General features: G+C 46.7%; 1 protein-coding gene across 2 annotated transcripts; it reads right to left on the bottom strand.

Annotated features, from left to right (window-relative positions):
• Window positions 1-4,804: 4,804 nt before the first annotated feature.
• On the bottom strand, window positions 4,805-23,441 carry ARF3 (ADP ribosylation factor 3). Of its 2 annotated transcripts, XM_029955643.1 has the most exons (6): window positions 23,251-23,441; window positions 22,011-22,053; window positions 9,561-9,801; window positions 8,645-8,755; window positions 8,285-8,409; window positions 4,805-7,721 (listed from the first exon to the last, which is right to left on the bottom strand). In XM_029955643.1, exons 3-6 carry the CDS (start codon window positions 9,706-9,708, stop codon window positions 7,560-7,562), a joined length of 546 nt encoding a protein of 181 aa, XP_029811503.1. In that variant the 5' UTR covers window positions 9,709-9,801; window positions 22,011-22,053; window positions 23,251-23,441; the 3' UTR covers window positions 4,805-7,559. The 2 variants fall into 2 exon arrangements, with proteins under 2 accessions (XP_029811503.1, XP_029811504.1); XM_029955644.1 differs by lacking the exon at window positions 22,011-22,053.
• Window positions 23,442-24,877: the final 1,436 nt, after the last annotated feature.

The raw sequence follows: 24,877 nt of genomic DNA, 5'->3' as shown, positions 1-24,877 counted from the left end.
CAAATGTCACTTCCTCTGTAAAGTTCTGATTCCCTCAGCTGGTAGTTACTTATTTCTGAACTTTCAGCACACTCTCAAGGACGTTATTTTCTGTTGTGTTGCAATTATTTATGTATGTCCCCCTTCTCCCTTTCTCTAAAGAGCCATCTCACCGAGGGCAAGGACAAGGTTGTAATCATGTCTGGAGTCCCCTAGTTATTAGCTGTACAGTACCCCCCATATATCAGATTCTAGACAAATGTTTTATTTTGAATAAATATTATGCAATGCAATACTTATAACACAATTAAAACATATCTATACTAATTTGGAAAACTTCCAAGACAAATGTGTATGTTAAAAAAAGCAAGAGAGGCACCACGGTGGCTCAGTTGGTTAAGCATCTGACTTCAGCTCAGGTCATGATCTCACAGTCTGTGAGTTCAAGCCCCGTTTTGGGCTCTGTGCTGACAGCTTAGAGCCTAGAGCCTACTTTGGGGGGAGAGAGAGAGAGAGAGAGAGAGAGAGAGAGAGAGTCTGCCCCTCCCCTATTCATGCTCTCTCTCAAATAAAACATCAAAAAAAAATAAAAATAATAAATGTGATATGAGTCCATTTACATTTTAACCTCTCTCCAAACGTGTGGAGGCATATATATTTAGGAAGGAAGTTACCAGGAGGCGACACACCAAATAGCTGAGGGTGGTTACTTTGAGAAAAGCAGAGGCGAACAGGCTCCACATGTTGCTCTGTATATTTATGTTTTGTTTGGATGTTTTGCAATGAAGATTACTTTGTTTACAAAAATAAATTTCAAAATTAAATATTAAATGAACATGATATATAATACTATAAGGGAAGGTGTGGGAGATGTTGAATGAGTTGTGCTAATGGAACCAAAGGAGACAGCTTGGGTGGGGGTAGGAATCCTTGGGATTAGAGAGGTCCTGGGCAGCTTTGTAGATCTTAAAGTGGTATTTTTAAACAAGTAAGAAAAGGGATAAAGGCAGTAGTTCGGATATTTGGGGAAAATGAGTAGACTAGTTTGCCTAAAGAAATGGATTCAGGGGGAAGAGTAGAGAGAGGAGGGAAGCAAGAACTGGTTATGAAGAGATTCAATGTCAGCTGAAGGCAGTGGGGATCCACTGAAGGTTTCAGAGCAAAGTGGTGAAAGCACATACTGCACTGACATGGGCTGACAGGAATGGTTTCATGAAGATGGAGGGCTACTGCCCAGTCCAGGTCCAGCTTTGTCAGAAACTCTGAATGGAAAGGGGAAGTGGGGATGGAGTGGGGGTCAGGGGCAGGAGTGAGACTCAGGCAAAACTAAGGCAACAAGATCACCCACAGAGGGCAGCACATGCCCACCTGGACCCAGAAGGGATCAGGGAGGAAGGAGCTCTCTCTTGTTGGGTGAGGTTAGGAGGAACAGAGAAAGGTGAGATGGTTCTGGGAAAGGTAGAGGAGCTGGCACAACCCCGACTGGAGGCACAACTTTGAAATCAGAGGGCCACTCCTGGAAAGGCCTCCACCCTTCTAACGTGTCTCTGTCAGTTAGTACTAGAAACTCTACCACGGCCCCCTGAACTCATGTGGTGCCCGCCAGGCCCCGTTTGGTTAAAAACAATTATGTTTATTCACTCAAGGCTGAATGCCTATTATGTGCCAGATAGTAAGCAGGGTACTGCTTTTTATTTATGTATTTATTTTTTAATTTTTTTAAATGTTTTTATTTATTTTTGATACAGAGAGAGACAGAGCATGAGAGGGGGAGGGGCAGAGAGAGAGAAGGAGACACAGAACCGGAAGCAGGCTCCAGGCTCTGAGCTAGCTGTCAGCACAGAGCCTGACACGGGGCTCGAACCCACGAATGTGAGATCTGACCTGAGCCAAAGTCGGAGGCTTAGCCGAGGAGCCACCCAGGCGCCCCGGGTACTGCTTTTTAAATATTTTTAATATGTTTGTTTTTAACAGACTGTTAATAAACAAAAAGCTTGTGAGTCAGCATATGTAAATCTGGATTAAAAATCTAATGCCATATCATCAAGGGCATGCATACCCTGGATGATAAAATGTTTTGAGGTATGGTTATGCACTCGCTCATCCAAAATTGAAGCAGTACCCCTCCCCACTCCCCCCCACCTGGCTGTTCATCCCATCAACATAAGTTTCTGCCTAAGGCATAGGCAAAATCCATCTCTTACCTATTACCTAAAGCCAAGAGAGCACCTCTCTTTCCTATATTAAGAATGCAGAAAAAAGCTAACATCTAAAGCCTTGTGGTTCAGAGCTAAGTCCTCGAACCCTTAAAAGGACTTGTATTCAATTCTGTCGTAGGAGGACTCTCAACAATGTATGTTGAGGTTGGGGGGGGGGTGTGTGGACAGGGTGCCAGATGGACAAGTTCATTCTCAAACCTCCTGCCAGGTCCAGACTGACTGTTCAGACCTCTTTAGAGACGGCTTTCAATGTGCGTGGTTAGGAGGAAGGGTGGTGGCAGGAAGCATGTATGGGCAGCACTGGTCAGCTCTGGGCCGAGACAGGCAGAGTTCCGGCTTCAGTGTCATCCTCTCTACACAATGTTCAGTTTGGAAACCAGATTCGTTCCTAAACTAGAGCTCAGATCCTCTCTTCTGTAGCTGATGGCCAAAGTGACACACATAAGTAGACACTCACCTTCAAGCCATGACGGTGATCAGTCCTGACCCAAGTTCGTCACTTCCAGACCTCCAGCCACTGACTTCAGTGACACTGCTCCCTTTCCCAAGGTTTAGATTTCCTCAGACTTAACCTCCTCTTCCCTTTGCTCAGGAATTCAGGGTCATTCTTACCCAATCCCAGCAATCAGGGCCAGAAAACCCAATTAGAATGAAAAACCTGTAGAGGAAGGAAGGCCACTGGATCCTGTCACTCCCCAGTGACCAGCAGGATACTCTATCCCTCCAGGTAGCAGGTTAGAGAGCAGAGAGATGGACTGTGACCCTCCTAACTCCACACCCTTCAGAACTGGAAGCATTATTACTACTACAACTGCCTGCCCAAAGACAGCACTCCATGCACCAAGCAGTAGCAAAGGGGTATTCCCAAACTCTTACTACCCCAATGTATTGCACTATGGATATCCCAAAGGATTTCAGAGCATTCCAGAAATGGATTTCCAGATCTACCCAGTGGTTTGACTTCCTTCTTAGCACAGGTCTGGAACCCTAAAAGGTACTAAGTAAATAATCTGTCCATGTTCTGCTCTGACCAATCTAGGCACTTGAACTGGAAGTAAGTGATGTAGTGAATTCTGAGAGCCTTCAGACCTTATATCTCTAGTCTGAGAAACTCACACATACCCATATTCATTTTCCCTGCCACTGACCCCAAACTCTAGAAAGAGGAGGACAGGTCTGTCTTCCATCCCACTCTGACCAATCCAAAGGCTTCCACTGGCTTTCTCCAAGCTCATGTTGAAAGCTCCCTTGCCCAGATTATTCTGAGGTAGACCCTGGGCCCAAGTCTTCTGCCAAGCCTTGACTGAAGAGCTAGTCAAGCTCTGGGCAGATAACATTGCTATCTGTCCTAAGAGCTGGATGCTAAACATTTACTTTCCAGGTGAAGTCTCTCCCTCATCCCCCCGCTGCCCTCCTGAAAGAAGCTGGAAGGTAATAAGCAACTGCCACAAGAGGGTTTCCTTCCGCCTCTGTCCTGGAATCTTAAATGGAGTATGGATGGACAAAAGGGACTAGGTAATACCCTTCAGGGGTCAAAAGACACCCACTGGCCTGCCATCCAGCTAAAGTCCTCTCTATTATCATTATCTAATGAGAGGTTGTTGTTCTAGAAAGAGTATACTCACAAATGTACAAATAAAGCACTTGGGAAAGGTGCTCTTATCAGTAACCTTGGTCACCAGGCAGGGCTTTTGAGGAACAGGGAAGTAACTGAATACAAACGATTTACTTCACACCAGCACTTGGGACTCTCAAATTTATTATATGCCTAAAACCTGTCCCTTTCCCACAACATCAGGGTGGGAAGATCTCTGTCCCCAAAACTTAAGAAAGTGGCAAGAGTGGGAAAGGCCTACCCACCTACCTCACCCAGACTTCACCCACTAAAGAAAGGGGAGCACCATCTCTTTCTTTGCCTGGAGCCAGACAGTAGTAGCAAGAGAGGAAAAGAGTAGTGGCAGGAGTGGGTTGGGAAGGCGGAGGCTTGTCCTTTCCCTCAAGACATTTGTGGAATCTCTGGATGAGGTTTGGCATTCTGACAATGGGGAAACCACATGCCTGAGGCAGTGGTGATACAGGGCCACAGTTGTAAAAAGGATCAAGCTCATTACATTATCCAGGCCTTTACCCTTCATGCTTACTCACTACCAAAGTCCAAAATTAGATGGTTGAGGCGACTCTAATCTATGGATGAGGGGACCCGTTCCATCTAGAAACACTTGATGCACAGGGCTCATCAAGTGGGTCACTCTGAGTTTAGGGCTCTCTAGCCACTCAAGTCCCTAATGTCTACCAGCAGGTGATAAAGTATAGAACTAAACCCTTTACAACTAAGGAGCAAAGAAAGTCACAGAGCCCTCACACTCTGGTGCCCAATTCATGTACGCTCCTCTCTGGAGTATGATGGGAAGTAGTAAGCAGTGGAGAGATAAGCCTAAATTCCTCCATAATCTCCCTCTCCCCACTGCCCCATCCCTGTCAAGTGTACCCTTTACCCCTTTGCTGAGAGAAGGAGCAGTCTACAGAGAGGGACCAAAGACAGAAGTACCCTCACCATTAAACAACTGTCCCATGACTGCTACATATCAAGGATGAAGGTCTGCTCCAAAGCTGCATAAAACAAGTTTAATTCCAACCAGGGTCACAGTCATCGCGTATCCCACATTTTGAGCAAGGAGAGAGAAGGTGAGTTATTAAATATATACAGTCTACATTCCAGAGGAGGAAAAAAGAAGAGAAAAACCAGTTCAGAACTGCAGTTACCACCATAATACCACAAAACAAACTTTGGGGGAAGAGGGATTCTCCAGTGGGGAAAAGGCTGTAACAAAGGAAAGCATAAAATTAAATCTACCAGAGAAGAGTGTGGAAGGGAGCAAGCAAAAATGGAATGAAAAACCCAATCCAAAAAGAGCTTTTAGGTGAAAGGGAATGTATAATGGACCACCCCTGCCAAGGTCACTTACTGCCCCCTGCTGGATATATCCTTGTGCAGCACCAAGGCAACCACTTCCAAGGCTGCTTCCTAACACTCAGGCCCGCTGGTCCCTGGAGCCCCCCAAAGCAAGGTAGGGGTGGGCCTAAAATGAGAAAAATCTATTTGGGACTGACATCTACCTAGGGAGAGTTAGATTGGGAGGCAGGAGAAGAGGCAGAATTCTCACCTACCACAAAGATCAAGAGTAGGGAATCCTAAGTAGCAATGCAACAAGGAAAGGGGAGACAACAGCAGGCAACAGCAGTGAATGAGTTGAGAAGGCAAAGGAAAGAGTTCAGGAAGGGAGAGGAAACAGGAACGGGGGCAAAAAAATGAGGAAGCAGAGACAGAGGCAAAGAAAAGGAGTGGAGAGAAGCATCTGTGGGGTTCATGGGAGTGAATATACATTAAAATGAAATAGAAGCTCCAGCACCCCTCTCCCCTGCCGCCACCACACACACACACACACACACACAGGTCTAGAGATCAAGAGACCTGCACACACACACACACCCCCACTACATCTTGGGTAAATAATACATCACTAAGGAACTGGCACTGAGGGAGCCACCCCTGGAACCTCTTTTTCACAGTTCAACCTGGGTCAGGGTGGGGATACTGATCTGCCTGTTGTAGACAAAGGTGGCAGGGAGCCTGGCCCCATGGGGTGGGGCTTGGGACACTCCTTCTGGGAACGGGTCCCTCAGCCACGCTTGTCGGGGGGGCCTGGGCCCTGACCTTAGCAGAAAAGTTATGGGTGGCCGTTCAGGAGCTCAGGGCGCAGCCAGCACACACAGGAGCCCACAGAAAAGCCACAGCTTCACAGAAACCACAAAGTCAGGACCCAGGCCAGGACTGCAGGGACAAGCGCCCCCTGTAAAGAGAGAGACGCAGTAGCAGCAGCTTCTGAACACCTACATAATGATGGGAGGACTCTGAAGACCACTGCATCCCACCAGCACCAACAACTACTTCAGAATTCTATTTCCTCCACTCCAACCCTCAAATTGATTTATGGGAAGTGGGTGAAACGGGCAGGGGAAAACTGTTGGGATGGAGTTGGGAGGGACAGCAGGATAGCCTGAGGGTCTAGAAACAGAATAGAAAATTTTCAGCCTTCAGCACATCCTGGACTAGAAAAAGAGAAGTGGAGAGAAGGGGAATTGAAACTGAGGTCTGCTATGTCACCCCCACTTCCCTGCTTCCAATTAAACCACCCAGCCAGCCTGGGACTACTAAAGTGAGGTCAGGCCAGCAGGACTACTAAAGTGAGGAAACTTCTGACAAAGAACAGATGAACCACCCAATCCCCAAGATCAGAAGATAAGGAAGGGGGGGGGGGCATGGGAAGGCAGGAATAGGACTGATCCATACCTCACCTTCTCCTAACAACACAAGAGTATGAAGATGAAAAACCTGAGGCCCACCCCCCAGTGCCCTGGGTCCCAAACACACCCCCAAGGCCTTGCTTTCCCTATCTTCCCCACAAGCTCCTGAGGGACAGATCTAAGAATGAGGAGGCGGATCAGTTGAACACTGGGCTGGTAAGAGTGAGTGGGCTCCTCTCTCCTTCCCACTAATAAGGCAGGGCAGAATGGTATCTCCTTGGGAACAGTCATCTAGAGATAAACACCACCCCCCTGCCCTAAGCAGGGTGGAGAGAAGGGTACAAGGAAGATGGTGGTGGAAAATCCACCATCCATCATATCATCCAGAAAAACCTACCTGCAGAGAGGAGAGGAATCAGTGCAAGTGGGGCAGCCTTCCCTCTTCTTCCCTTTATCTTACCAACATGGGAGGGGCAGATGATAGGCTAGAGTGGGCAGTGTCCCGGCTCCTAGCCTCCAGCTGCACTCCACCCCTCCACCCTTCCCCCTGGCCCCTGCATATATATCTCTCTATACATGTATATACACGCGCTCACATGCACGCACACACAGAGAGGCCCGTGCAGTTTCCATGTAGAACAGGGAGAGGGTGGCAAAGGAAAGGAAGACGGGGAATAGAAGGACCTGTGGGGAAAGGGAAGGGACTCAGATGCCAAGAGCACAGCAACCAGAGCCAAATGAAGCGAACGGAGAGAATACACCACCCCACCTCCCAAACCCAAGGATAAGGGGGGGCCACCCCATGAAACCATAACAACCTTGTTTTTGTTTTAAATCCGATAAATTGGAATAATTCATCATCAGGACAACAATTGGGGACTGGTCATGGAAAGGAAGAGGAGGGGAGGCAGGGGAGGCAAGGCTCTTGTTGGGCATGCGGACATGATACCCAGGGCCCTGGCCACACTGGCAACGGGAAGGAAGGGGCAGGACTGGGGTAGGGAGACAGTAGGTGTGTCAGGGGTTGGTGGGGGGTTGGACAGGGCTGCCTGGCTCTCACTTCTTGTTTTTGAGCTGATTGGCCAGCCAGTCCAGGCCTTCGTACAGCCCGTCCCCGCTGGTGGCACAGGTGGCCTGAATGTACCAGTTGCGGTGACGCAGGGAATGCAGGCCCAACTTGTCTGTGATCTCGGCAGCGTTCATAGCATTAGGCAAATCCTGGAGCACGAGGAAGACACACAAAAAGGAGCCTCAGGATCTTTCAAAGGCTTCTAGAGCACCTATCTACCAAAGAGATGTGTACCAGCACCCTCTCCTCCTCCTTCACTGGAGGAGCCAGAACAATGTCCTAAGGAGCAACTTTGGATTTAGTCATCCTAGAACCATAGATTCAAGACACTAAAGGTCATTCTACTGGTAGCTGCAAACCAAATATGGGGTTGGTAGGGAAGTGAAGAGGTGATTCAGACTGGGCAAAGAATCATGTCTGTCTGACTGCAGGAGTAAGGGCAGTTCCACTAAAGTAGACAACGGGGAAGATGAAGGAGGGATTTGAGGTGATGTATCTACCACACCAAATCCCTGAGGACAGAAATGTTGCTAATTGAAGCTGGGGGCGGGGGAGTGGGGACAAGAAGAGGAACATAAAAAAGCCAACTAATTGTATTTCCCATACTTCCAAAATTGAGAACACAGGGCTTCCCCTACAGTAAGCTCCAAGGCCCATGATTTCTACAGCCAGATTGTCCTCTCTCAAATCCAGGGGTAGGGAGAAGTCTCACCTGTTTATTTGCAAAGACAAGGAGCACTGCATCCCGGAGCTCATCCTCTGCCAGCATCCTCATCAGCTCCTCCCGGGCCTCATTTACTCGCTCCCGATCATTGCTGTCGACCACAAATATCAATCCTAGGGAGGCAGAGCATGGGCTGCACAAGACAGCAGATGAAGTCCCCACACGCCCACCACTAAAAGACAACATCCTCCGTATACCCTCCAAATATTTGCTCCCTTTCCTCCTTTGCTCCCATTCCTAGGAGCTGCAGCAGGGCAAGAACTGACTGCCTATAACCAAGAAGGAAGACCACACCTTCTACTCATACCCAACCAACCCATACCAACCTGGGCAATTCATAAGCCATACCTTGGGTATTCTGAAAGTAGTGTCTCCAGAGAGGCCGAATCTTGTCCTGGCCACCCACATCCCAAACTGTGAAGCTGATATTCTTGTATTCCACTGTCTCCACGTTGAATCCTTTGGAAAAAACAATGGCCACTTGGCCTCAAACACCAGGTCTGAGAACAATATCCCAGTGGGTTCCTTTCTGTTTCCCCCAGCCTGGCTATAATCCTAGCATAGAAAGCTAAGGCTTTCTCAGGCCTGGTATTCCCTGACCTAGAAGCCTAAAGACCAAAAAGAGAAAAAGAGGAAGAGAAGGGCCAGTCAGAAGGTTCACAATCATCTGGCTAACATGAGCTAACCTTCTCCACTCATTCTCTCAGTCTTTGCCTCTCCCTCCTGCAAAGAAATGACTCAGCCCCATTCCTGTACCTCAGCCACGGAGTCTGCCGCAGCTAAGAAGGGGAGCCTGGGAAACACAGTGAAGAAAAAGTGAGCTATAGTCCTGGAGCCCCAAATGCAGAACCAATGGACAATGGTGACCTGGAACCCCATCAATAAGGCAAATGCTCTCCCTTCCGCAGACAGGTCTTAACCAGGATCAGGGCCACTGAGGATCTAAACCCAAAGCAACTCCTGGCCTTTGGCAGAAACATCAAAGCCTTTCACCCGCTTTCCAAGCAACACAGAGAATAAACCAGCTCGGTGCCTCAGGGTGACTGTTCAGTGCCAGGCTTCGGAAGTTCCCGCATCAGAGAGGACCAGGGTAGGTGGGCAAACGGCAGTCTCAGCACCTGCTAGTAAGCTAAATAACCATCCTTCCCCGAATCCCCCCAAGCTGCATGGACTTGCCTGGTGGCCAGGTGGGGGAATCTAGGAAGAGGCCCCCTGCCTGGCTCAGCCGTTGGTATGAAAGCCTACGTCTAAGCTGTACCCTTACCAATGGTGGGGATGGTCGTGACGATCTCCCCTAGTTTCAGCTTATACAGGATGGTGGTCTTTCCTGCAGCATCCAGGCCCACCATCAGGATGCGCATCTCCTTCTTCCCAATCAGGCTCTTGAGAAGGTTTCCAAAGATATTACCCATGATCACAGCAACCACTTTCTGAGGACAGGCAGGCTCGAGTGGGGGCAGTGGAAGTCTGGTTTTGGCCCGATCTCTGGTACGGAGAACTTGATCCTAGGCAAAGAAACACAAACTCATTACCACCATCTGCTAGTCAGGATTTCATGCAAACAGGATTTGCCAAAGTCATGGCTGGAGCTCATGACAAACGAAGAGCCTGAGAGGACCATGAAGATCAAGTCCCACTCAGACACATCCTGAGTCTTTGGGAGCAGAGACAAAGCAGTGAACATTCAGGACCCCTGCTCTGCTAGTAATATACCCATGTGACTTTGGACGAGTTGTTTCACTCCTCCATCCATACTATCTGCACCTGCCTCTGTAAATGGAGGAGGCTGAACTAGATGACGTCTAGAGTCCCTGGAGTTCTGACATTCTATGCCATACAAGGTCTTGTGAGACCATGAATGCCTCCTCCCTCCCCGAGCCTTACCCTGAGACTCCCGGAAAGGCTGGGAGAAGAGGCAGTGGAATGAGGAGTGGCTCTGACTCCTGACAAGGTTTGGGCTTGCCAGGTTCCCAAGGTTTAGGCTCTCTGCTCAAATCAAGAGAGTCCACATCTTCCCTTTCTATATTTCTGCAATTCCACCTTCCCTCCACACACCAAAATTAATGAGGAAGAAATAAAAAAGGAACACTCCCTAAAAGAGGCTGGTCCTTTCCACTTTGTGAAATGCCAGCTGCTCAAGTTGTTCCCGTTCGTACAATCATACACCAAACTGGGAGATGGGATGGGCAGAGGCTCCCCCTTATTCCTAGGCTCACTGTGGCCCATCCAAGGACAGCTTTTCCACATTCTTACCTGCAATGAGGCAGTCACCTCATTCCGTGCCTCTTCCCTCACCCTCTTCAGTCTATTCTCCACATAGCAGCTAGACCGCTTTTAAAACCAAAATCAGGTCATGCTGCTTCTCGGTTCAACCTTCTCTTGGCTTTGTTTCTCCTTTTCAGTAAAACCCAAAGCTATACCAAGGCTTACAAGGTCCTGCATGATCTACATTCCTCTGCTTCCCTTGTTAGATCTCCTACTACTCTCCCCTTCAATTCCACAACACTTTCCTGCCTCAGAGCTTTTGTACTTGCTCTTCACTCTCCCAGATAACCTTCACGGAGTACTCCCTCACTTGCTTCAGGTATCCATTTGAATATCACCTTATCAACCACCTATAACATACACACATCATTCTCAACCCCATTTACCCCACTTCTCTGTTCTTCCTAGCATTTATCAGCATCAGACACATCACATATTTGTTTCTTGCTGTAGTGTTTTTCTCTTTCTACTACAATGTCAGCTCCTTATCAATTTTGTTCACTGCTGTGTTCCTGATACCGTGAGTAGTGCCTGGCACATAGCAGTTGAGCAAATGAACTAAAATAGTAAGGTCTATATTGACCTTACTAGCAGCTTGCTCAGATTGGAAGCTTATGCCTGGCACATACTAGAACTTAACAAATACCTGCTAAAAAAGTGAAGACAGCAGTAAGAGCCACTATGAAGTGCCCATCCTCCCACCCTACTACTACTGCCCCCAAAAGACAAAATCATAGAGTCACTCATTTTCTTTCTTCTTCCTTCCCTTCCCTATGGCACAGGACAACCACAGAAATGCATCTTTGAAACAATAATAAATAAAATAGGGGTTCAGAATCGCCCATGCCAGCCAGTTCTCTGTGCCTGCAGGAGACATGCGTCAGCAGGCAGCTTATTCAGCAATCACCATATGCCAGCTGCTGGCATTCTCTATAGAGTCTGGGAACCAGAGGCACACACACACACCCCAAACCCAGCAGGCGAAGGAACAGGTCAAGACAGAGTGCACCCAATCCCAAGAATGTGAAAGGTGGATGGGGAGGAATCCTATTTACAAGCTAAAGCAGGGGGGTTTAGTGGGAGTTTAGCTGTTTTCTCAAGAACTATTTCAGTTCTGTTTGTTTCTTACTCTCCTCAGTTTGCAGCAAATTCCAGACTAGCACAAAGGAGCCAGATCAACAGCCCCTGGAGACCAAAGTACTAGTTTGTCCAAAAAACAGAAACAATGAGTGCTTATGGAGTGTTTCATCTTCAAAGGCCTTCTCAGACATCCACTAATGAGCCAGGCGTGGTGCTCCTGGTAGGTTCCTCAGATGAGCCCTGCCCCTGACCCAGAGGGCTCACACCCCAGAGAGAGAACCTGGCTCAACCTTAGGGCTCAACTTCAGCCAAGTCGCCCACTAGCCATCCTTCCTGCCCAACCTGCCTCAACCCACCTAGGCAGACAGCTCCCAGAGGATCCCTGAGGCAGGAGGGGACATCTGCCCGGCTAATATGATCAGATTCCATCAACTCCGGCAATCTGTAGTAGTCAGATTTCTGGTTCTGCCACTGTCACCTCCCAAAATTTAAACCTTCCCCAAGTCTTCCTAGTCTTTATCTTGTCTCCTCCTCAGGTGTCCTTTTCTCCAGCTCCAGATGATACTTTCCTTTAAGGCCTTGGTAATAGGCTTTGGCCCAGATTCTGAATTGAATTTATGCCACACATTTATCCTGCTGTCCTTCGTGAATGAAATTATTGCTGAGTAAATGATTACCAACTGTGAGTACAGCAGTGGCTGAAAAATACCCCTTGCCCCCAAACACGCATACCTTGCCCTTTGGTTTGCTTCTCTGCTAAGCTAGCATGCTAATGTCTTGGTTCAAAAGCTGATCCCAGTGTTACACTTATTTCTATTTCCTGGTATGTCTCTGAATCATCTGAATCACTCAAGTGGCACTAACTACCTTGTGGAGTTTTTTCCTCTTTGTAAGTCTGTATATTTACTCTATCTCCAGCTTAACTGTATTCTCCATAGGCGAGAACTATGCCTTTTATTTATTTTGGATCTGTCCCACTCCCAGTACCAAGTCCACTATATGAGTTCAACCAAGCACATGGGCCAATTTAAGCCTCATCTGACGTTGTTCTTATATCTTCTGCCCTAGCAGTACTTGGTATCTGTCTAATGCACAGACGGTTTCTTAGATACCCTGTCAATTCTTGGCCATTCTCCACACATACCTGACCCCAAGAGTGGTTTGGAAACACCAGACAAAAGGACTAGAAGACTAAAATTGGTGGAATTTTCTCTTGCCACTTAATACACAATGTGGCAGATGGATAACTGATGAAATGCCTAAGTAGTTACCACACGTCCTCTGGGGGCGGGGGGGCAGCCGAGGGCCTTGCCATTAGTTGATACTATATATTATGGCTCCTCTTTAATATAATCAAGAGCTAGACTCAGATGAGCATTCCCAAGTGGGTGTTGGTTTTCTTGACTTGGCTTTCTCTGTCCCTATTACCAGACAGCTTGTTGTCTCTGCCACGAGGATGGTGGCTACTTTCATCTTTGTGCTATGAACACAAATCTTGGGCTGTATAGCTGATTCTCACTTTCACCATAATGCATTCCTAGAAAAAGTTTTGGGAAGCAGAAGGGCAAAAACAAAAAAGCAAAAAACCATAAACCCTGGATTGTTTCCCTATGTACTCTACAGCCTATAGTTACTCTCTTTTACCACAGATGGCACTCCTGGGTTGATAGGGCAATATGCCAGGGTTCCATGGGCAGTAAGAAACCAGGAATCAGCAGTTAAAACTGAAGGTGAGTGGCTTAGGATAAAAAATGGAATACAGTAATATCTCTTATTAAAAATTATATCTCAACATTCTATTTTACAGTCACAAACTTTGTTATCAGTGGCACAAACAACAAGAAGAGCTCTAAAAAAACGTGTTCTAGGACAATCTGTCTGGGACACTGCAGGAGTTCAATCAAGCACATTGCCTGCATTAAGCCTCATCTGAGGATGTCCTCACTGAGGGCTACTCACTGCCCCCACGTCCATCCTTCCACCCCCTCAGGAGAGGCAGGCTGTTGCTATAACTGCTCAGTCATCTTGGCTTGTGTGCGTTGCAGGAACATGCTTGCCTCACTCTCCCGGTGGTACTGAGAGTCACAGCTCAGTCTGCCACACTCACTCCCCTCACCTGACTCCTGTGGCTGCCTCAGGCTTGCGTCTTAAGACATCTCTGAGGGGACTTCTGATCTGGCATCACCCCCTCCTCTTCAGGCTACACGATGGGTCCAGGGAAAGGAAGACCAAAGTCTGCTGCCAAGCAGGGTGCACTAAAAGCAGCTTTGTTCCCAGACAGTTTTCACATTGAGCTATCACTAATGAGATGCTATTTTTAGCAAAGCCAATGGAGCAGACCAATAAAATTTAGGGTAACAAAAGCAGGGTCTGCTTGTATTTAGTTTCCTTAGCACAGCTGGCTTGTGACCTCTATAAGCTTTCCAAGTTTTTGTCTCAAGAGCACTGTAATCACAAGCACACAAGAACTCCTAGATTAGTATCTCAATGACTTCTACTGGACTCAGAGATTTCTCAAAGCCAAGAAACAGCTTCAGATGTCAGCTTCCATCCGTTCATTAAGCATTTACTGAGTATATGGAACTATACAGAGAGGAAGACAACTTCTGCCTTCATGAAACTCAGTCATGGGAAAGAAAGACTAGCAAACCCAGGATGACAAAACAGCATGAGGACAGGAGTGAGATAAGCACATAGTATTGTGGGGACAGAAAGCTGGAGCTACTAATCAAAACAGGAGTAAAGGGCGATTCTCTGATTCTCAGGTCACACCTCAGTTGACTCCTGAAGGAAGAAGAGGAAGTAATCAAGCAATAAAGAAGAGGGAGAGGGAACAGCATGTGAAAGACATAAAGACTTGAGTTAGAGACAGCACTTTTTACTAGACAAAGCCAGGTGCATCTGAGAGGCAGTTTATTTGGATATCACATGGTGGGTAAAAAGAAAGTGATGACTCTGGAGATAAGCAGGGGCTAGATCATGAAGGGCCGTAAAGGCTATACTGAGTAACATGATCAAGTATGTGCTTTAGAAAGACCATTCTGGGTGTGTCTGGCTGGTTCAGTCAGTAGAGGATGCGACTCTTGATCTCAGGGTCAGGATTTCAAGCCCCATGTTAGATGTAAAGCTTACTTAAAAAAAAAAAGGCAAACGACGATGAACATTCTGGTAATAGTTTAGGGTATAAATTAAAAATGAAAAAGAGACAGAAAGACCATGTGGAAGGTACAGTAACATAGCTGAGAAATCAAAAGTTCTGAACCAGAGAAAGGAAAGGACAGATTTGAAACATCAAAATAGTAGAACCCACAGGATTTAATGACTGATTAAATATAGGAAGGAAGAGCTGAAGAGTCAAAGAGGATTCTGGCCTGGGTGATCCAATGAGACTTTTTCAGACAAGAAATACAAGGGAAGCATCTGAGATTAAAGGTGTTTGTTTTTAGATTAAAATTTTGATTTTAAGGTGCTAAAGTCTGAAGTTTAGGAGAAAAGATAGGCTGGGTATGTGAAAACCATCTGCAGAGATGGTAACTGAGGTCATAAGAAAAACCAAGATCCAGGATGACAGGGGTTATTGGCTATCTACCCAAACAGCCATTTCTCTCCTTCTTTCTTCTAACAGAACCCCTAATTTGTTCAGATGTTGGGGTTGGGGGTATAAATATACCCTTCTCCAGCTCTAGGGTATGACAAGTGATCAACCCAAGGGATATAAGCATTCCATTTCCCTTGCTAGTGACTAAGAATGGTCGTATACTAATTCTAGCCTATAAGATATAGGGAATGTCTGCTGGGAGCATCTGGGAAAGTTTTTGTCAATCTTAAAAAAAAAAAAAAAGATATATGCTTGGGGCACCTGTGTGGCTCAGTCAGTTAAGCATCCAACTCTCCATTTCAGCTCAGATCATCATCTCACAGTTCATGAATTCAAGCACCACATCAGGCTCTGCGCTGGTGGCATGAAGCCTGCTTGGGACTCTCTCTTTCCCTCTCTTTCTGCCCCTCCCTGGCTTGTGTTGTCACACACTCTCTTTCTCTCTCTCTCTCAAAATAAATACACTTTATGAAAAACAAAAGACATATGGCAACATTCTCTTGTCTAGCCTTTAGATGTTGATGTAGAAGGATGAAATGTGGAGAACACAAAGAACAGACCTAAGAACTCTAGGCTGTCAGGGCAGAAAAATTAAGAAAATCTGCATCCTTGGGGCACCTGGGTGGTTCAGTCGGTTAAGCCTCCGACTTCGGCTCAGGTCAGATCTCATGTTCGTGGGTTCGAGCCCCGCGTCGGGCTCTGTGCTGACAGCTAGCTCGGAGCCTGGAGCCTGCTTCCGGTTCTGTGTCTCCTTCTCTCTTTGCCCCTCCCCCTCTCATGCTCTGTCTCTCTCTGTATCAAAAATAAAATAAAACATTAAAAAAAAAAAAAAAGAAAATCTGTATCCTTAATGACAATGCCAAGCTGGTGGATTAAAAAGACAAGTGCTGTAGCTACATTTCTCTGTATGTGTGTGTGGAGGGCAATACACACAACACAATTTGCCATTTTGACGATTTTTAAGTGCACAGTTCAATGGCATTAAGTACATTCACACTGTTGTGCAACCATTACCATCATCTACCTTGAGAAAATTTTCACACTCCTATATTTAAGCTCTATAATTTAAATAACCGGGATTTCCCCTACCTCCAGCCCCAGGCAACCACCATTCTACATCCGTCTATAAATGTGATTACTCTAGATGCTTCATATACATAGAATCATACAATTTTGTTCTTTTGTGTCTGGTTTATTTCACCTACACACTTCAAGGTATGTGCTTTAATAAATTCACTTACTGTTTAAGCTACATGTGTGTCTTCTGTATTTTGCAACTGATGCTACTCTAAATGTATATATACCTAGGGAGAGTGTGTACAGTGTGACAGGAAAAAAGGCCAAAGGCAGAAACCTGGGGCATGTCGACATTTAAATCAATGGGCAAAAACAGAGGCCAGGAAAGAGAGTAAGAAGGAACCAGAGGAACTGAAAGGAAGTCAAGACAGTGAAACATCATAGAAAAATCATTTTTAAAAATTTTTTAACGTTTATTTATTTTTGAGAAAGAAACAGAGCGTGAGCAGAAGAGGAGCAGAAGGAGAGAAAGACACAGAATCAGAAGCAGGCTCCAGGCTCCGAGCTGTCAGCACAGAGCCCACGGGGCGAACACATGAACCACAGCGAGATCATAACCTGAGCCAAAGTTGGCCATTTAACCAACTAATCATCCAGACATCCCAGAAAAAAAACTTTTAAAAAAGGAAGGACAAGATGGGGCTGCCTGGGTGGCTCAGTTGGTTGGGCAACTGACTTTGGCTCAGGTCATTATCTTGCGGTTTGTGGGTTCGAGCCCCGAATCTGGCTCTGTGCTGACAGCTCAGAGCCTAAAGCCACTTCAAGTTCTTCGTCTCCTAGAGGCGCCTGGATGGCTCAGTCAGTTAAAGCGTCCAGCTTCGGCTCAGGTCATGATCTCACGGTTTGTGGGTTCAAGCCCCAAGTCGGGCTCTGTGGTGACAGCTAGCTCAGAGCCTGGAGCCTGCTTTGGATTCTGTGTGTCTCTCTCTCTGACCATCCCCTGCTCATGCTGTCTCTGTTTCTCAAAAATAAATTTAAAAAACATTTAAAAAATTCTGCGTCTCCTTCTCTCTCTCCCCCTCCCCAACTCACTTTCTGTCTCTCTCCCCCTCAAAGATAGATAAACATTAAAAATTTTTTTTAAAAAAAGAAAGGAGGGTCAAAGGCTTTAAAAATGTCAAATTAAGATAAGGCTTCAAAGATACCTACTGAACTTAGCTACTAGGCAATTGAGGATATTGTTACAAATTAAAACATCTCTAACCAAAATTAGGTTCCACTTAATTAACAGTTGTTTAGGCTCAGGCCAGAATCATTATGCCAGTTTCCTTTCTAGTCTGAGATGACTCCAGTATAGGAAAACATGAAAGAAGGCCACATTATCAAGTAAAGAAGGATCCTAAATTGCCCTGTCTGATTAGAAAAACCCAAACACCTAGGAAGGGTCTGGCTTTTCCCATGGTCAAACCTCAGTGAGTGAGTCAGAACAGAGAATCAGAATACATGACCTAGCCACATAAAACAGTGACCAGATAAAAACCAAACTCATTTGTTTCTTTGGAACATTCTGTGGCACAGTCCTCTAAAACTATCAGCTTGCCGTATTCTTAGAATCTGACCAGCTTACAACTGTTCCATCTCCTGATATTCCATGGCTGCTCTAATGCCTACATCTATATAACCTTGGATATTCAGAATACTATGCTTTCTTAATTATAGCATCACTGAAATTTCATGAGTAGTCAGCCTAAAGCCCTAATAAACCTTTGCCCCAATCTGGTTCCACTCCACAACTCAAAATGGAGCTGTTGAGAATAGATGAAACAGGAAGCCATGGTTTGACAAGGCCCATCACTTCAGACAGAGCAGTCTAAGGATGCGGAAAGCAGGGAACTACCTAGCTTGGGAACTCAGAGCCATCTGTGATCCTTCAGCACTGCAAATGTACTTCTACTCTAGGGCTTACCACAGTATGTCTTATTCACATTTGCCCATTTTGCTTTCCAGAGCTGGAACTTCCCAAATAATATGCCTTTAATTCATAACAGATCTGCCATACATCCCACCAGTACTGGAGAGCTAGGCAGGGCTTAAGATGGCTAGAACTCAAGGGGCGGTCATCTCAGGTTGCAAGCACCATGTCTCACTATTAGCATTTTCTGGGTATGCCATGATGAAAAAAGGTTGGAGAAGTAGCATACTATGAGCCTCTTGCCAACAGGCACCATGCCTTATTCATGTTTCATGTCCCCAACACCATGATTAATCTGTGGCTAGTGACTAACATACTTGCTTTTGAGGAGTCTGGTTCTATTGACAGTAGCAAAACATTTCTGAGGTTGAGGAAGGCAGTATTCTATAGATGACCCCTGATCCTCTTCCTGTATCTGACAAACTCGAAGCAGTTGCTATGTTCTCAGAACTCTAGGGCTCCTTGAGTGGCATTCACAGGCTTCTGGGTGGGTGGGGGAACCATATGAGAGGCTCTAATTATGCTCCCCAACTCGACACCACCACCAGAGCAGCTCCATTCTTATCCATTTAATGTATTAGACTTCAAATAAGATTTTATTTAAGATAATGTTCTACTGGTTTTACAAAAGGAAGAGGAGAGGGCCAAAATCCACTGCAATGGAGAGCAAACGTTCTCCTGCATCCTAAAGTACGCTGAAGTTTAAACATCCATGCTTGGGGCACCTGGGTGGCTCAGTTGGTTAAGCGTCTGACTTTGGCTTAGGTCATGATCTCACAGTTCGTGAGCTTGAGCCCCATGTCAAGCTCTGTGCTGACAGCTCAGAGCCTGGAAACTGCTTTGGATTCTGTCTCGCTCTTTGTCTAACCCTCCCTCACTCGTACTCTCTCTTGCTCTCTCAAAAATAATCATTAAAAAAAATTTTTAAACATTCATGCTTGATGCTCACAAAGGAAGGGTTATACGAGGCTCTCATCAGCAATGGAAGAGCTAAAAGGTATGATGAGATCTACACCCAGTCATCTCGCCTTTCTTCAGGAATATGGTGGTGATGGTGGATCCCTGAAATCTTGAGCCATGTCCCTTCTGGTCCTCTGTAGAAGTCCAATGCAAAGCTCTTACACGTTCATGGAATCCCTACCTGTCAGTTCCTACCTAGGCTATAAGACAAGCTTTCAAACATTTGTAGAACTCCTTCCAAATGTTCCCCTTATTTTTTCACTATCAAAAAGCTTTACTAGCACTCTACCTATATCTGAAACAGATGTTGAAAATGTATAACAGATACAACTCTGGACCTTAATATAGTACATTCTGAAACATACTCAGAGGTAGACATTTAAAGGAGCCATGACGAAGTGAAAAGAATGGCCTGGGCCACCTGGGTGGCTTGGTTGGATGACTTCAGTTCAGGTCATGATCTCCCAGTTCATAGGTTCGAGCTCCGTGTTGGGCTCTGTACTGACAGCTTGGAGCCTGGCGTCTGCGTCGGATTCTGTGTCTCCCGCTCTCTCTCTCTCTCTCTATGCCCCTCTCCCACTCACACTCTCTCTCTCTCTCTCAAAAAAAAATTTTTTTTTAAAGAAAAGAGTGGCCCAGGAAATGGAGGATGCTGAAATACTTACTAGGACCTAAAATAAAGGGACCCAGGAATCTAAATCACTGACTAGGTCAATGAGCATGCTCTTTTATGAGAGTGTCAACCATTACCTCAGTCATGCTTTTTTTTTTTTATGTTTGTTTATTTATTTGAGAGAGAAGAGAACACTCAAGCAGGGGAGGAGAGAAAGAGACAGGCAGGCCCCACGATAACAGTGCAGAGCCCAATGTAGGATTTGATCTCTTGAACTGTGAGATTATGATCTGAGTTGGACTCTTAAGTGACTGAACCACCCAGGTGCCCCATGCTGACTTTTCTAACATGAACACTATTCTTGAGCCCCCACATCCTCACTCTGCATCCAAGTTGATGGTTCAGGGCCCCTGCCTTGCTCCAGCTTCACCTCCCACTCAGGCAGCAGGAGCTGCCTCTGTGAGGCTGATGCTGAAAAAAGATTTCATTGCTCATAAGCCTACAAACAGCAAAGAAAGTCATGGTAACAATCATCCCTCTACACAGGCGGCAAGTTGTTCTTGTGTCAACCTTCTCTCCTTTAAAGCAGCCCTGAGTGTTCATGTTATTATTACCATTATGATGATGATTATGAGTAGCAACTAACATTTGAAGCTTACCATGTGCTTTGTATGATACTGAGTGCTTTACATATGTTATCTCACTTAATTCTCATGCCTATGTTATGAAGTAGGTACTATCCTTATCATACTATTTACTAAGGAAAATGACAAATAAGGAAGGACAAGTAATTTCACCAAAATTATACAACTAATAATTAGCAGGATTTGAACCCAATTTTGTCTGATTCCAAGGATCACACTCTCAATTATTACCATACCATTTTGCCTCTAAATTGACCCACAATAAGGTGAGAAGAACCAAACACCAAGATGCTTTGAGTCTTGGGCTGCTTGGCAGCCATTTCTAAAGGTGTATGGAGAAGCAGATTCCCCAATTTCCCTGTTATTTACTCAGCTTTAACAAAACTGGTTTTAAAGAAGTTCCTCCTTCTAAGCAACAAATGCCACCCACTATCCTAAGTCCATTTCCTCTTGACTCCGGAGGAAAAGAGAGTAGCAGAGATACACACACACACACTATGACCCTCTGTGCACTTAAGACTTCACTTCCACTCTTTCCAGCCTGCTGTCCTCTCTCCTTTATACTTGCATTCAGTTTAATAATAGCAGCTACCATTCACTGGCACCAATTCTGTGCCAGGCACCAAACACATATACTGGCTCCCTGCTCCATAATCTCCAAAATTCCAATTTTGACTTAACATTTAATGGAGACCCTTTTGCCCACACTGGGGAAGCAAGGGATCGGAGATTTCAGATAAATAATAACTTAGTGTTCTAGTAATAGTTTTCTTTTTGCATCTTAGTTTCCATTACCCATGCCTATTTTGTGCCTCCTAAAAAGGTGGCGAAACTCATACTTCTTAATTATAACAGCTAAGGGCCTTTGTACCCTCACTCAGCTATCTCCAAGCACTCTCCCTGAGAGTCAAGCCATCTCTTCCTCTTTCCTTAAACTGTAAAGCTTGTTGAGGGGCACCTGGGTGGCTCAGTCGGTTAAGCGTACAGCTCCAGCTCAGGTCATGACCTCACGGTTCATGGGTTCGAGCCCTGCGTCAGGCTCTGTGCTGACAGCTCGCTCAAAGCCTGGAGCCTGCTTCAAATTCTGTGTCTCCCTCTCCTGACCCTCCCCTGCTCGCACTGTCTCTCTCTGTCTCTCAAAAATAAATAAAAAACATTAAAAAAATCTTTTTAAAGAAAGCTTGTTGAGTTCCATCCATTCACATTCCATATTCATCATAAGTGTCTACTGTTTGTATAGGCATTGTGGGGGACACAACATTAGATCAGATCCCTGCAACTGAAATGTTTCATCTCTTTGGAAAAACAAGACTTACACATAAAAATTTTTGATGACACAAGGTAATAATTCTATGCTGGGAGGCAGGAAGCACATAAATATGTGATACATGGGGGCCCTCCCTAGCTAAATTCAAGGTCAGTGATTCATTCTGTGAAAAGGTGACCTCTGTGGATCTGCTTCTTTCTTAAAATGAGCTTTCAGAGATATGTTATTCAAACTCAGGTCTCATGTGCAATAACCAATTCACTGCTCCCTTCCAGTCATACGAAGTGGAGACACTTACCCCAAGAAGCTCAGGACAAAATGGCAGCAAAGCCGGTCACCACCTGATTAAGGAACAAGGGGAGAAAAGTATGCAGAGACTAGATTCTGTCCTGTTGCACTGACCCACGCAATCAGACTCCTGTAGCAGATCTCCTACCAATAAAACTTTCATGCCATAGACCAGGGGTGACCCAATCCAACAGCAGCAGAGACAGGTTTTGAGTTACGCTTCTCCCTCAACCGGATGACCTCACTATTTCTTCTCACTCCTGACCACATACCACACTCCTCCCGGCCTGGCCAGAATGGGACCGGCAGTAATACAACCCAAAAGGAAGGGAACTCCCCCAGAAGAGGAGCTACCACTTTGCCATTCAAGTGGCTAGGTTTAACAGGGAACTCCACCTCCCCCTCCTTCCCTCAAGCATTGGTGTAAGCAATGGCTCCATTTTCTGTTCCGGGAATCCTGGTACTTCCTAAAGAAAGAAAGCGGATTGGAAGACACAAACTCAGAGCCACCGACAAGCGGCTCCCTCCTCCTGAGACCGCCCCCGCTTTGCCTGGGGGAGGAAGACACCACCTCTCCGTTCCTCTCCAAGCTAGATCAGATCCCCCTCCCCCTTCTCCTGCCTCTTCTCCTCCCGCTCCCCACCTGCTGCCCTCTTCCCAACGTGTGGTTCCCAAGACCCCAAAAGCGCAGTCTTTACCAGAATAGTGCCCCCGGGGTGCCTCAGTAGCCTGCCTTGTCACCTAATCCCTAAACCCCCTACGCACCCCTGCCCCACGATGAGTAAAGGGTGTCACCGCAGGAAGGCTCTGGTCCCCAGTACTAAGGTGGAGAGGGAGAGAGAATAGGAAAAAGAGACATCCTCTAGTCCTTTACCAGAAAAAGGATACAAAACAGTCATCACCGCCCCCGCAATCACCTCTTTCTGGACTGTTTTCCTCCACCTCAACCCCGACCCCTCGGAAGCCCACCTCCTGCAGGCAAGAAGAACCTGACTGCAGCCCGGGTCGCCCCCGCGAGCGAGGCAATGCCACAAATTCGTGTGCGCCCCCCAACCCCCACCCCAGCTCCGCGTCCTTCAAATGCGGGGGCAGGCGAGAGACTGGCCCGGCGCCCCCTCTCCGAGCTCTCCGGTGGGAAGGACCACACCGCTCTTCGCCCGGCAGTGCCTGGCGGAGAGGGGTCTATCTCCTCAGCCCCCACCCCAAGCCTCTCCACTACGAGGACCCGCCTTCCTTCACCAGCCCCTCACCTGTTCCTGCTCCCAGCTCCGCCGCCGCGGCCGCCGCCTCCGCCCCCGCAGGTTCCGCTCGGCACTGGTTCCGCTCCCTCCGACTCCCCCAAGCCGATTTCGGCACCACTGCTCCCCTGGCCCCGCTCCCTGCCTCCCTCCTTCCTTTCCTCCACCTAGCACCGGAAGCCGCGACGGCAACGGGAGCTGTGCGGCGCACCCCCACCCCGAGACCGGGATACTTCCCACCTCCCCGATCGCGCGAGAACTGCACGGTACCGTTTGGCAGTTCTCGCGAGATCCATCACCATGGCAGCGGCTGCAGCAGAAGCTACCGGGTGCTGGAGCTGAACCTGGGCGGGGCCCGATGTGGGGGCTGCTGGCTGAGGGCGGCGGAGGCGGGAGGCGGGAGCCGGTAAGGGGGGATGAGGCAGTGGGGACTGAGGTGAGAACCCCAAGCTCTAGGGCCATGCCTGGAATTTAAGGACTAGAACGGCATGCTGTCCACACTGGAGAGGATTTGGGCGGAGAGGAAAAGCCGGGAGCAGGGTATGAGCGAACAATCCTTGCTATGACTCACCTTACTCTTCCAGACCACATCTTTTTGTTTTGTTTTGTTTTGTTTCCAATTCTGCTGCTCCAGAGTTTCCCCAGACCACATCTTTATTTCTTAACCACGGTTAGCTGCAACTCCCTAAGAGCCCTCGCTGCATCAGTGTTGCTACTCTCTTCTAATCTAAGACTAGGTTACTCAGGGGTCTGAATCAGGAGATCCTTTCCCATGGCGAAGAGGAGAAAGAGTGATGAATTTAAGAGACCGAAGGAAACAACTGGACTCTGGACCAGTTAGGAGGTTGGAAAGTGAAAGACGAACGGTGGAAGCCTAATATTCAGAGGCGTGGTTTGAGAGTGTGACTAGATGACTATGAGTTTTAGTATCCCAAGGAAAGTGAGAGACTTTGCACCCAGGTTTCTCCACTTCTGCCCACCCCCCACTTCCCTTACACTCATTTCTGCACCTGATCTAGACGTGCAAAGCTGCCTTGGAATAGTCTCTGCTGTGAAAGAAGAAAGGCACTAGTAATGCTAAGTGCCTTCTCCCCTCATTTACAGCAGTATAAGGAAACAACACATAGCTCTTCCCTAAGGCTTCAGCCAAAATTGTTGCCTTTTTTTTTTTTTTTTTTTTTTGCCTTGTTTCTTCTCTTTCCAAGAAGAACTAGTTTGGTAGATAGCTACACTTGTCCCCATCTACTCCTGGTGTGTACATTCACTACTCTTCCTCTTATTCCTGTCTGTTTTCTTATTTTAACGTGGAGAATAGCATGACCCTAGAATGTGAAGCCAACATGATCCTAATTTAAGATGGTGAGAGGTGAGCTGGATAACAAGGAGCATGTTCATAACAAAGAGAGTTGTATCTGTCCTGGGCTGTTGCTATTAAGGGCCTTTGCCCTGCTAAGCTCTGTGTTGTAGATGGCAGAAGACTCCTTCAGTTTTATTGCATGTTCTTAGATTAGGTCGATACCGCCAGATAACTATCCTTTCCATTTCTTTTCCTAAAATTTTCAGCCCACCAAGTTATGCCCCTACACTGACCACTAAAATTATACTTTGCTCCTCCCTCCCCTTCACTAGTGCCTCAACA

This window comes from Suricata suricatta, chromosome 10, assembly GCF_006229205.1.
Source record: "Suricata suricatta isolate VVHF042 chromosome 10, meerkat_22Aug2017_6uvM2_HiC, whole genome shotgun sequence".
Lineage (NCBI taxonomy): Eukaryota > Metazoa > Chordata > Mammalia > Carnivora > Herpestidae > Suricata > Suricata suricatta.
Note: the sequence above shows the minus strand (reverse complement) of the source record. Positions and strands in the feature narration are given on the sequence as shown.

Excerpts from the sequence above, each read along its gene's own strand:
- ARF3 (XM_029955643.1), bottom strand. The coding sequence starts at position 9,708 with ATGGGTAATATCTTTGGAAACCTTCTCAAGAGCCTGATTGGGAAGAAG. Across the intron at positions 8,756-9,560 it reads CACGACCATCCCCACCATTG|GATTCAACGTGGAGACAGTG; the intron begins GTAAGGGTACAG and ends TTTTTTCCAAAG. Across the intron at positions 7,722-8,284 it reads TTGTCTTTGCAAATAAACAG|GATTTGCCTAATGCTATGAA; the intron begins GTGAGACTTCTC and ends CTCGTGCTCCAG.